The 13,621-nt window shown below is 40.6% G+C and overlaps 2 protein-coding genes across 2 annotated transcripts; both read left to right on the top strand.

The window, feature by feature from the left end:
- The first annotated feature begins 138 nt into the window (after positions 1–138).
- On the top strand, positions 139–6,600 carry otub1b (OTU deubiquitinase, ubiquitin aldehyde binding 1b). The gene is made up of 7 exons (XM_044183109.1): positions 139–290; positions 3,158–3,219; positions 3,734–3,832; positions 4,030–4,148; positions 4,493–4,577; positions 5,017–5,211; positions 6,034–6,600. Exons 1-7 carry the CDS (start codon positions 206–208, stop codon positions 6,229–6,231), a joined length of 843 nt encoding a protein of 280 aa, XP_044039044.1. The 5' UTR covers positions 139–205; the 3' UTR covers positions 6,232–6,600.
- An 803-nt stretch (positions 6,601–7,403) lies between these two features.
- cskmt (citrate synthase lysine methyltransferase) lies at positions 7,404–9,143 on the top strand. Its single transcript, XM_044183110.1, has 2 exons — positions 7,404–7,613; positions 8,414–9,143. Exons 1-2 carry the CDS (start codon positions 7,532–7,534, stop codon positions 9,088–9,090), a joined length of 759 nt encoding a protein of 252 aa, XP_044039045.1. The 5' UTR covers positions 7,404–7,531; the 3' UTR covers positions 9,091–9,143.
- The last annotated feature ends 4,478 nt before the right edge of the window (positions 9,144–13,621 follow it).

Here is a 13,621-nt window from a genome sequence, read left to right as displayed (position 1 = left end):
TTGCCTTGTCAGGTTCGGTCCGCTTTAGCCGCACCAATTTATCACAATGGGAGAATGCACAGTATACAGCCCAAACAAGACTGTTTTGATAGTTTAGTTAACACCCGCATATTGTTTATAGGGTCCTTGGCATGAAAAGGTCTGCCGCTGTTGTTTTTAAAAAGTAAAATAAAGAATTTTGACTCCGCCCGGAAGTATGTAATGAATGAGGTCATGCAGAAGGAGGAAACAGATCTCGACAGCTAAGATGGCGGAGGAGCAGCAGGAATCATCACAGGGAGAGATGGAGGGTGAGAGAAACAGTTACAACACAGAATATCAAACAAACAACGCGGTCATTTCTGTTGCAAGTGAAGCCCACATCCACACGAGTGTCCGCTCGGCGTTTCAGCCGTTGCTCTCTCCGCGATAAAGGTGGTTTATATGGAGCGATGACAGGGGGAGACAGAGGCCAGAGCTAGTTGGCTAGCGTTAGCTAGCTACCATTGCTACACAAAGAAAAAACGCTTGTTTAGTTACTGACAGGGCAACAGTTAGTGACAATCCCAGAATTTTGGACTTAAGGAAATGTTGAAAGTATAGGCTTAATAATAGAGACAGGACACCACCTTTTTGGTTGCCAAATTGACGTTATTCAACGTGACTAGAATTTGTTTTGTTTTCGCACAGGTCGAGCTAGCCAAGTTTAGCTGACTGACGTTAGCTGGTGTTGTGGATTAACTTGTTTTCATGTCAACTGCTGACTATGGGCTGAAAGCGTCTGTGGTTGCTTGTGGTGACAGCAGATTTTGAAATCAGGAAGAGAAAATGTAAGTTAGCTGTCTTCGTGAATGCTTTATTCTTGTCATTTTATAAAAGTTTGAATGCAGAGCCCCGTGATTATTTTTTTATTTACATGTGTGCAATAGTTTCAGCAACCAGAACAACTCACCTGTCGCTTTTTAATGTCAGGAAGACAAATAAATAAACTAGAAGGGCAGTCGGAGAGCGCTGACCTCCGCCACGGCCAATAGTCCAGTGTTATATGATATGCAAATCTGTAAGCGCAACCACTATAGCCTATATGTCTGGATATATTTCCGAAACTGTTAGAATTACAGTATGTCAAAATATGGTTGTGCCTGGCAGAAGCCTCATCATCTCACATTCCTGATAGCTTATTTCTTACATACTTGCTGCATTTGTTTCTACAGTGGTGTTTGAGCTGGCTATTATGTTTTGCTGTATGTTTAGTCGCGATACACCATTCAATTTAATTACGATGGGTTCGCGCATGCGCGACGCAGACTGTATGATTTTGCCATAGCACCAGGTGTTACAATCTCGCAATGTTAACGGAAGTGAAAAATAATTCGTGTATCCAAGTTTCAAAATTGGACCAGTAGATTTTCCGTAATCCAAAACATAACCTAACTGGCGGAGGTAACAAACTGATCGATATACAGGATTTGATAGCCTTACTTTAAGAAATTTGCGCTGGTATTGATGGTAAATTTTACAATGCTATCAAAATCTTGTACAAAGCCCCAGTTGCATGTTTAATAATTTGCATAATTTCAGGCCTGGTTGGTTTCCTACTCCATTCGGGGTTAAGCAGGGACATGTGCTCTCCCCCACTTTATTTGCCCTTTATGTAAATGATTTAGCTCAAGAAATCAAGCAGGAGTGTGGGGTTTTAAGGATACCCCTGGCAGTAATGCTATTCAGAGTCGAGCCATGAGGTGTTTTCTTGGGGTGCATAAATATACGGCTAAGCGGGCATTTGAAGGGGACATGGGATGGGTCTCGTGTCTTGTGAAGATGTGAAATAGTTCGGCTGTGGGACTGCCTGGTCCAGGTCCCAGAGGAAAGGCTAACCAAAAAGCTTTTTAACTGGGACGGAGCACACGGTTACCGTTGCGTTGATGGTGATCTTAGTGTTGTTGAGGATGAATTTCATTTTGTATTCCGTTGCCCCATGTACAGTGACATTACATTCAAACATTAGTATGAAAAAATGCATTTGGGGAACCCTGATTTGTTTTGGTTGTCTGAAGGTAATATGTTGAGTTGGCTCTTTAATGGGGAGGTTTTTTCTTTAGCAAGATTTATAGAAAATGCATGGAAACTAAGAGAGAAAACACTATATCCATTATAATCAGACCTTATTTGTTATGGAAAGTGAATGTTCTGACATGTTGAATTTGTGGAACTGTATGTTGTGATTGGTCATGTGGCCATCCTCTTTGTTGTCGTTGTGCAGTGTCTTGTAAGCCCATACGGGCTGGGCACCATAAGGTACCGGACACTCAAATAAACAAATCAGTCACTGAAAGTACTAACCTTCTGTCAATTTCAATTTCTTCAATTTCTGTGGGAGCTGCATCATTTCTGCACATATTGTTCGGCCACCTGGTTTATATAGCCGAAACAATACAGCCAGATTTACTTGTGGATGCAAAGTGCACTTACAACAGCTTTTGGTGCTTTCCTTCCCAAACAAGCAGCCCAGAATAATTTCAGAGAGAAGTGTAATATGCAACATGGATCAAATTATTTCCAATCTGTGGTCGTTTGTGGCTTGTTTTTGATGGAAATTGCCAAAACTCGTTGCAGGTGCATCGATAGTGTCACAAGATAATCCAGGGTTGCATAGGGAGATATTATACCTGTAACAATTGTTTCCCTAGTGTCAAAGCAGGTTCGTTTTTGTGTACACTTACACCCTAGCTTTATTTAGCTGAAATCATTTCTTAGCTTTAACACAGGTGTTCTTATTTAATACTTTTAAATAAGTAGATGTGTACTTTTCTGCTGTTTGCTACTGCATTTGCTTTATTGTATAGCTGCAGCACTGACCTTCCAACATTCTAACACTACAGCACTATAGCAATGTCTCTACTCATTCGCTGTATTGTAATGTTGCTTGCAACAATGTGACGTTCCACTAAGGGATGTAAATTTGAACCTGACCAGTTCTCCATTCTGATGTGCTTCATTAAACACTGGCCCTGATCTGATGCAGATTTTTAAATCCAGATGCCACATATTTCATTAAAGGATTCATATGGAGTCGTCCATCATCGGCCACAAGCTCTGCCATCATGGTGTCCTATCAGTCTCCCTTTGGAGTATGTAGTCCTTTACGCCTAATTAATCTGTTCCCCTTCTCTTACAGGAGGGAACTGCCTCGCATATGACGAGGCCATAATTGCTCAACAGGACAGAATTCAGCAAGAGGTGAGAAATCCAGATTCTACGCATTTCTTATACAGTTAAACATCCAGAAAACTCAGCTGAAGTGTGGACACTGCTGAACTCCTTCATATGCTTCATATGTCAACACCAAATAAGATGCCCTAAATATTTCCCCTTATTCAATTAACAGTTGATGTTTTTTTCATGACCTACTGATCTTTGTTTTCTGAAATTGCAAAATAGAAATTTAGAGCACAGCCTTTTAAAGCTTCCCAGTAAACAGTAACACCGACCATGACCTGTTAGGATAACTATAAACCTGTCTGCACAGCCATGACCCGATGAAATAAGTTATTTTATAAAACAATCATAATGCATCCAAAAGTGCAGTGGAAGTTCTGTATAATGAAATGTTTGAATGCATAGCTACTTTTGTAACCCTTGTCGAGACTACAAGCACAGCCCACACACAGCTGGTCAGGACAGAGTCACCCATGAGTTAAGTTGCTCACAGTACATAAACAAATTTTAATTTTTTTTTTTTGTGGTTGTCTAGATAGCCAACAGTAACCCTTTAGTGTCGGACAGACAGGACCTGTCGGTGCTGCAGAGGGAGTACGCTGATGATGACACGGTTTATCAGCTCAAGATCAAGGTCAGTCAAACCTGTCAAAACCACCTGCTCTTAGGTTACTGCACCCACATCAAAGTGCTTTTTTTTTTCTTCCACAGTCCAGGGTGTCATTTTATCCAGAGCCACAAAACATAACTGTCTGTTGCTTACATACTCGAATACAGTTTTTGCCTTTGGTTTTACCGTATGGTACAAATCTTTTTTTTGTTTTGTTGCAGGACCTATACAAAAAATACTCGTACATTCGTAAGACGCGACCAGATGGGAACTGTTTCTACAGAGCCTTTGGTTTCGCACATCTCGAGTCCCTGCTAGATGACAGCAAAGAACTTCAGAAGTGAGTGTCACAGAGGTTACTGTTTTTGCTGTAGTATTGGTCTCTAGAGCCAAATTCACACTTCTGTCATCTATTAAAGTCTGTTTTGGCACAGTTTTGTCCCCTCATGGTTGCACTGAGAGCTGATTTGATATGTTTATTTTCATAGTTTTATACAAATCTGTCACGTGTAGGAACATTACCTAGCTATGCAATTATTTATGCAGTCACCTAACATTTAGTGTTTTGTCAATTTGTCCTGTCGCTGCACTATTTTCAGTTATACTTAAAATCTAACGAACACTATGGCGGGCGTAATATTCACAGGGTTATTGAATACATTTTTATTTTTTTTGTCTCTTCAGGTTCAAAGCAGTTGCATCTAAAAGTAAACTGGACCTGGTTAACGAGGGCTTCACTGAGTTTACCATTGAAGACTTTCACAATACTGTGAGTTTCCTGCACAACTGACAAACCTAATGAGGACATTACTGAAGTAGCAAATAGTATGAGATAATGATTTTGTTTATTGAAGTTAACAGTATATATGATAGGGTATTTTGTGTTGCCGCTGTAAAGTAGCCTTCAAAAATTCTTTCATTGATGGCTTATTCTGATCGTAAATAAAAGCTGTAAAATGTATTCAGTCCTACAGTAAATCTTGTATCCTGTTTGATTATGTGTGTGGAGTTGTTTGAATTATGTTATCAGAATTAACTGCAGTTTGCTCATTGCCCTGCCAACTCTGAATGGTCATTTGCCAAAGTACATGATGTATTTGGTCAGCTGGAGCAGACAGACACACTAGATTTGGCCAGTTGGGTAATAAGTTGGCAAGCTGGACACGTACGTATCAATCTAATGGTGTAAATAATGTCTTTCCTCCAAGTTCATGGACCTGATCGAACTGTGTGAGAAACAGCCGAGCCTGCAGGAGCTGCTGAGCTCCTTCAACGACCAGAACGTGTCAGACTATGTGGTCGTGTACCTGCGGCTGCTCACCTCAGGCTACCTGCAGCGAGAGCATAGCTTCTTTCAGCACTTCATAGAGGGAGGACGCTCTGTCAAGGAGTTCTGTCAGCAGGTGGATTTTTTTTTTTATTTTCACTTTGATTAATGAACCTCTAGTTCCTGAGAAACAAATCTGGGTCTCATAACCATTTTTCTCTTAAGACAGTCTGTGGTAAAGCTTTTTTAATAGAGAAGTTGATCGGAAAATGTCACTGAACTAGAGGCGTTGGTTTTAAGGGCACATATACGCACAGATTGAAATATTAGGTCAATATGCCACACAGCACCTTTCACAGTCTCTTTCATTCCATGGATTCTTCTTCCTTGTTAAAACCTGGTGCCTACATTACCCACAATGCAACTCGACCACAGACAGACAGGGGCAAATGTAGCCTTGAGCCGCTAGCCTCAATCAGAGACGAGGAGCAGGCCACAGAGGTCTGGTAGCCTCACTTTTTCTAACTCCACACCCCCAGATTTTCACTTTCAGACTTGTCCTCTGACCCAACCACAATTTATCAGATTCTGCGCAGCTCTCTTGTGCTAGAGTAAGATATTCTAGCACTCAGTCCATCCCTGGCCAGTGCTTTGACTGGGAACATCTGTAGTGGAAATTAAAGTTTAAATCTCACCAGCTTCATTCAGTATGCCTTTAAGCAGCTGCTCCATTTAAGCTGGTGGCTGTTAAATGGTTTCAGAGTTGCACAGGACAGCTTGACAAAAAGAGAATATGCATGTTTTTGTATGCATATGAAGCTTAAAGAGTACACAGTCAGCCATCCTTGGGTAAAAAATGAAAAAAATGTATGATCACAATGTTTAATGTCTAACCATTTAAGTTCTTCTGTGAAAACAAACTCTCACTTCATGTGCTTGTTTTTCTTCTTTTTTTAAGGAGGTAGAGCCAATGTCTAAAGAAAGTGACCACATTCACATCATCGCCTTAGCCCAGGCCCTGAACGTATCCATCCTCGTGGAGTACATGGATAGAGGAGAGGGAGGAACAGTCAATCACCACGTCTTCCCTGAAGGCGGCGACCCACGCATCTTCCTCCTCTATAGACCTGGCCATTACGACATCTTGTACAAATAACACTCCTGGCCACCGCCCACCTCATCCTCCTCCTGCTGTATGCTACAGCAGTGGATTAAAAAAAATAACTTCAGCAGCCACGTTGATGAAGCATACATCTGTGTATGAGATTACACTTATGTATTTGAAAAAATAAAAGATCAAATCACATTACATGCCACCCTTACCCCTCTCGCCCCAAGTTTACCCTCAGTCATCTCAAAATCGTTAATTAAAAAAATCTTTGGAAAAATAGAAGTGACTCCAGGCATTTAGAGTTGTACAGGTTTTTTTTTGTGGTTGTAAATGTTATCTACTTGCTTTATGTTGGATTCTTTTCCTTTGTTACACTGCGTTTCATTGAGTTTTATTAAAGGGATTTACATCTTATTTCTTGTGTCATGTTTTTTGTAAAGAGTCAGGTTCAATTGAGGGCTGCAACAAACATTAAATGAATGAATCGCTTACATTTGTTTTGATTGAAGTGAGAAATAGTGGACAATTACAATTTGTCTGAGCCCAAGGTGACATCTTCAAATAGCTAATTTTGTCCCACCAACAGTCCAGAACCCAAGGATATTCAATTTGAACGGGTATAAAACAACGAAACGCAGAAGATTCTCACATCTGAAAAGCTGAAACTAGGGACTGTTATGCATTTTGCTTGTTAAATGACTTTGAATGAATTGATTATCAAGTGTTAATAATCTGCCATATGATTAATCTAATATTTTATATTTTTTCATACGCATACAGCAACACTGATTTGTCAGGCCGAAGAATTATCATGCTAAATCATGCAGGTCCTTCACACTGTACCTGCTGTATATTAAAGCCTCGGAGAATCACACAAATAAACAAACAATGGCATTGTTAAATGCAAGGATCGAAATGAAAAGAGCCCCATAAGTACATTTATATTTTGACAGTGATTAGTTTTGTAGCTGTACGAGCCACGCTAGCAGGTACAACATACATCTAAATGCTTGATTGGTTACTTGGTGATCGCATTGCGCAGATACTCGTAGTTTTCACTTCATGCACACTGCATACAGCAGTGATGTACATGGTGCACTGAAATGACTACAGGAGAACAGCTGCTTTTTGTTTACCAACATAGTTAGGCGCGTGCACGTTGTTTACACCCGAACTCGCACATGCGCAGTCGCGTCATCGCTGCGCGACCTAATCAAAGATCGTCGTCTACAACAGCAGATGCTATCTCGTTACCGTTTTCGTGAACGCCAGTTGCTGTTGGTACCCAGAACTACGGGCAGAGTGAGAGCTCTTTTAGAAGACAAGCTAAGTCGCTGAGGGAAAAATGTCTCCATTTTCAAAGTCGTTGATAGTGTCAGGCAGGAGAATATTTGCAACATGTGTACGGCATCACTCCTCTCTTACAAGTACGTTTAAACCAAGAATTATTATCTAATTTTAGATAGCTGTGTTGACTGAAATGTATCGATGTTGTAACTGCAAGTAACACATGGCATTGCCGCTGCAGTCAACTGAGTTAGGTTAGCTACTGTAGTTAGCCAGCTAATGTTACAGTCGATTAGCTATAACGCTATGTGACTAACGTTAGTTGAATAGATAACTTTAACATTATAACGTTAGGAAGTGCTCAATGTACTTACAGTGAACTGAAGTTCTGTGCAAGTGTGTGTACTGTTGTCTTAAATGACACCAGTAGCTAAACATTCCTTCAAGAGTTTTATTTTGGATACGTAACAGTTAACGTTAACGTTAAGCAGCACTTTTTATTCTCCATAGTTGTACAGTACACCAAGCTAACACTTGTAATGCAGTCTAATACAACAGTCCTGCTAAAAATCTTACCTTCATGAAGGTTGCAAGGTTGCTGAGTGTATGTTGCTTTTAGTTGTTTCCATGAACAATGTGAATCATTTGACAAACTTGAAATCGCATTTGACGTTTGTCACCTTGGTAGATTTTCTTCGTGCGGAATTCAGTAGTGGCTTGTAAGGGCCTAAGAAAAGCTATTAAATGATGTGTTACAATGAATTTTTTTTTATTATAAACAAATACACGTGAAATAGATTTTTTTTTAAAATTACGTTTGGCATAAAGTCTCTCAATATATGACAGAACCCTGCAGGCCCTAAGTTGTATCTATGTTTTACTGCTAATGTTCACTTCCTAACTCTTATTAGATAATCCATCTATCTGTGTTTCTGCCTAGCTGAACTGATTGAAAACATGGATAAGAAAGCAACCTGGGACCGCTTCTATGCCGAGAGCAGCAGCAGGACAACCACCTTCAAAAACTTTGAGTGGTTCTTCGGCTTTGATGCTGTCCAAGACTTCATTATGCCCCTTTTGCAGACCAAGTCCTGCCCAGATGCTCTGCTCCAAGTCCTGGATATGGGCTGTGGCACTTCTGCTTTAGGGCCCTGTATTTACAGAGACTCTCCTCTCCCGGTCCAGGTCACTTGTGCAGACATTTCCCCCATAGCTGTGCGACTAATGCAGGAACACGTCCAAGCCAAAGCCATTCAACCTCACAATCTCTCTTCTCAGCTAGAGTTTGTAGAGCTGGACTGCACACAGCTTCACAAGCACTTTGGTTCTAACGGTGTGGACCTTATAGTTGACAAGGGCACCACAGACGCCTTGTTGAGGTCTAAGGAAGGGAAAGGGAAGGCCGGTCTGGTGCTGAAGCAGTGTTTGAAGGTGTTGCGGAGCTCAGGATCTCTGCTCCAGTTCTCTGATGAGGACCCTGATGCCAGGCTGCTGTGGTTGGAGACTGAGGCACAGGAGCATGGGGTGATGGCAATAAATGTTGGGGTGCAGGAGGTTGGGGAGCTAAGGGGAGTGTCTTATTACTGCTACCAAGTGGTTCCTCGCCCTATTGTATAGCAGTAAACTTCTACCTCTGGACAGTCATAATATTAAATGAGTAAATTATTGAACCTGATTGTAAAAAAATGTGTGTTTTATTATCTACTCAATCATACTGCATTGCTATCATTATTTTTCTTTGATCTATATATATGTCAACTCCAAGACACATTATGTGTGGAACTTTGGTGTAATAACAATTATACATTTTAGCCAAATACATATGTACAAATTCACTAGGCACACAGTTCACTTATGACGCTCGTAATTCTGTGTGAGTGAAGTGTGTGTGATATCATCTACACCGATTAACTGTAAATCAGTTTTTAGAGTTGGAAGTGCCCCCCTCTCTCTTTCATTACTTGTTATCCACTGCCATCAAGTGGCCAGCAGAGGTGGTCTCATCCAGCATGCCACAATGTAGAATACACATACTTTTATCTGTATGAAGTAGTTCAACACTATGCATTTGCCACTTAATATAATATTTAAGGAGGCTGAGAGAGTTCAATGGACTGAAAACAAGCAAATAGACAAAATAGAAGCATATAAAGAAAACATCACCACTTTGACATCACAGACAGTATGTCACATTTAATAAAAAATGGTGCAAGTAGCAAGATAAAACACAAGCAAATTGAGAAACACATACACGAACATATACATATCCAGCATACACAGAAACATTATTAAGTAACACGCAGCGATGAGGAACAGGCCCGGACATGCGGCTTGCTAACGTTGATCACTTGTCATTGGAAAATAAGATAAAAACATTATGATTGCAGTTATCCTTTACTTATCCTTTTACTAGCGTGTTCATAAATGTGTTGTGTCCCTCAGAAACTTTCATTTTGCTGCCAGTTATTTGCAACTTGTTTCTGTATTTGCTGTTTTCTATATCTGCAGTGTGTTTCTGTATGCCACATATTTGTTGTTAAACTACCTGCAGTAACCTAGCATTGCATATCAAATGCTTGTGGGGTTACATGGTAAGCCATTTTGTTCCAAATTTTATGTAACACGTACATAAAACACATACCTATATTCCCGCTCTCACACACACCCAGTCTCTCACACACCCTCTGAAAACAAAACATCAACAACAAGAAACCAACAAACATATACTGTAAACAGCCATGAGGTTTCCAGGCCACTAGTCGCCAAGAAATAGTAGCAGCGTAACTCGCCTAAAGCTACAAACTGACTTTCAAAAAAAACCAACAAAACAAAATGAGATACAACTTGTTAATAAGTGAGCTTTAGAGGTGTTGGATGGGCAGCTTTCTGAACTTTGGACAGATCCAGGCTAACTGTTTCAGCATAACTGGCTCTAGCTTCGTACTTAATAGACATGCATGAGTGTGCTATTGTTCCATTATGAAACCGAATCCCTTAATTTAAAATAAACCCAAATGATCAAAGGTAATATGAGAATCCCTTAAAATATAATTAATCTGCACCTGAAAATATTTCAGCCACATTTATTTTATTGATCTGATTATTAATATGAAGAATATTAGACAATTCAACACATAAATAATGAACAGTTCATTGTTATTAACTGTTTATTATTGATATTTTTAAATTAGATTATTAAAATTCGATTAATTCACAAAGAACAAACTGAACATAAATCTGTTATGCAACAATGCATGTAAAAGAAATAAACAAATAAATTGTCAAATTCTTCGGAAGCCATTTTGCACCGGTCTCCAGATGTTCCTGTATGTCAGCATCTAGGAACTAGAATTAGGCAGGAAGTGAAAGGCAGAATGGACGAGATGGAGGAAAGCCCGTACTGTGCTAGTTACTGTTTACTGCATTGTGTGGTCCCAGTCAACATGTGTGGAATCTGGAATCATCCAATTCATTCTTAAATTATGGCTAGAAACCATTTTAGAGGTCACAGTGACCTTTGGCTTTTGAGTCAAAAGTGTCACCTAATTCAGTGTCTGACCAACTGTGAAATATGGCCATCAATTCTTGAATTATGGCCAAAATGTGTTTTGTGAGGTAACAGTGACCTTGACCTTTGACCCTTGACAACCAAATTGGATGTGTGTGCCAAATTTGAAAAAATTCACAATAATGGGACGTACGGACGGACAACCCGAAAACTTAATGCCCCCGGCCACGGCTATCCAGAGGCATAAAACATCTGTAAGACTGAAAAGGTGCTTAAACTCTAATTTGCAGATATAAAAATTGGGTAATCTAGTGCAGGTGGCTTCTGCCTCATCCCTGACTGCATATAGTATAGCTCATTGTCAGTGTTCAAGGCCAAAGTGACATCTTGCCACTTTTGTCCCACCATTTTTTAGAGGTGTCAGAAGGATTATGAAGCAATTTTAAAATAAGTCGAATGATGTCCACTCTGGTCCTGTTGCTGGTGGTCACCATGACATCTAAACGATTTCTCCCTGTATCCCTATTTTTTCTTCAGGAGGGGATAGAGAGATGGAGAGGAGGGATGGCAGAAAGAAAAGAAAATATGAAAGGAAGGTGCGTGAAAGCTTGAAGCCCTCTTTAAAATGCAAACCTTTCCTCTGAAACTGATTAATAAGTCTTGGCTGTGTCTGTGTTTGCCAAGAAATTGGACATTCACCCACCTTGAAATATCCTGAATAGATGAGCAGGCGATCACCTTAACTCCATTGTAGAAGTTAGCAAGGACAGCTTGCACACACTTTTCCCCGACAACCCAAAATCCCTACAGTTCATTTGAAGAGCTGCAGGAATTGTTGACGTCGCTTCTTCAGCTTCTTGTGGATCTCATCTATCTGACGTTCTTCTCCCAAAGACAGGGACAGAGACAGGACTTTTCCTCCTGCCAGTGGAGCATGGGCAGCTTCCTCTCAGGCTGAGCAACCTGTCTCTGGTGGTCATGGACCCCTTTGACATCAGTGGCCTTGTGTCTTGTCTTCTGAACGTTGTCTCCCTGCTGTTTGGTATGCTGTTTGGTATGAAGAAGGGGATAGGCATTTTTGTCAGGCTGCCAAGGGTTGCTGGACTGGGTCCTTTCCCTCTTCTCTGACTGACCTGTCCTGTCAACTTAAGAAGATACTAAGTATATTTGTCATGAGTGTTTTACTTTGATTAAATATTTCAAGTTGACTAAATCATTTTTACTTCATTTTCACCGCATCATTTAACCCTCATCCTCCTAACATATTTAACATACAACGACTACCGACTGGGGTCCCTGGGGACCCCAAGAACGAACTACTGTGAGAAACAACCACCATAGCTTGATGTTAATTTATTTCTTCTCAAAATATTATTAGTTATGTAATTAATGTCAACTGTAAAAAGAACATCATTATTTTAAGAAAGTTACAGTTCATTTGCAAATTGTGTTTAATGTATTGTGCATATAGTATTTAGGGTCGTCGACAGAGCACATGAGGAAATCTGTGTCTGCTGCATTTGTGTCTGTCTCTTTGAAAATGACTTACAGAGTGCCCCTACCCCTCCTGATAGTGTGTGCTACATTAAATTAGGGCCCATGGCAAACATAAACTCAATAAATAGTTCCATCCATTAAAACTGCATAGGCAGAACTGGGTGCTTTTGACTGGGGTCCGGCAAGACCCCAATTGATTGGTATTTTTAAAAAGCACTAATTAAAACAAACAGAAAACAATGATATGAAGTCAATAGAAACCAATTGATTGACAAAGTCTTGAAAAATTGGAATGATTGAATAAAGCACCTGTGAGATATGATGGCGTAGAGCAGCAGCATATTGGACGGTGTGGGCGTAGAGGAAAGTTGAAGTCCGGGCAAGTTAATGGTAATGAGCCACTTTTGTCCTACTCTGTTCGACGGCAACCACTCGGAATTTAGAAGTCCTGCGCTTGAGAGAATTCCAGAGAACACAATGTAAACTTCTGTTCCGACCAAACAGTAGTTTCCAAGCAAAATGGATGAGACGCTGATAATTGCTGTGGCGGGTTTCCCTTTTGACAGCGTTGTTGGCAGGGCAGCCAGAACGAATTTTGATGCTCTTTCCGGCGGCGGTCTGAACGCACAGTTAGACACACAGGGACAAATGTGCTGGCACACAGAAAGGATATCAGCAGCTGATAGAGTAGGAGATTGATGATGGATGATCTAGCGCCATTATCAGGTCAACATTTCAATTTGCTAAATACTTGGGTTTAAGACCGAATACCTACAAAGCTAATGACAATACCACCAGCCTCAGCTGTGCTTTGTGTTTAGTCTGTTTCTCGTCCAGCGAGTTAAGACTTTTAAAGTTCAGCGTTCATTAAAACAGCTCGCCTCCTGTAGCAACTTGCGTCGCAGTGGAATGGCAATGGTGAAACAGACTCGCTGGATTTTATAGGCTGGGTGACGTCATGGCTGCGTCACAGGAGTCTCCTGCGCTCCTGTGGTGCTTGTCCAGTAGGAATCCAGGATTTGGTTTCAAACGTAAATCTCACGCTCAGGTGAGATTTACCAGACCTGAAGGGTTTTGGTGCTGTTTCTTTGTTCAGGCTAATATTTCAACATGTAGGCCTCTTTGTTAAGGCTTTGTTTCCTA

This window comes from Siniperca chuatsi, linkage group LG22, assembly GCF_020085105.1.
Source record: "Siniperca chuatsi isolate FFG_IHB_CAS linkage group LG22, ASM2008510v1, whole genome shotgun sequence".
In the NCBI taxonomy this organism is placed as follows: domain Eukaryota; kingdom Metazoa; phylum Chordata; class Actinopteri; order Centrarchiformes; family Sinipercidae; genus Siniperca; species Siniperca chuatsi.
This window is presented reverse-complemented; position numbering and strand designations above follow the sequence as displayed.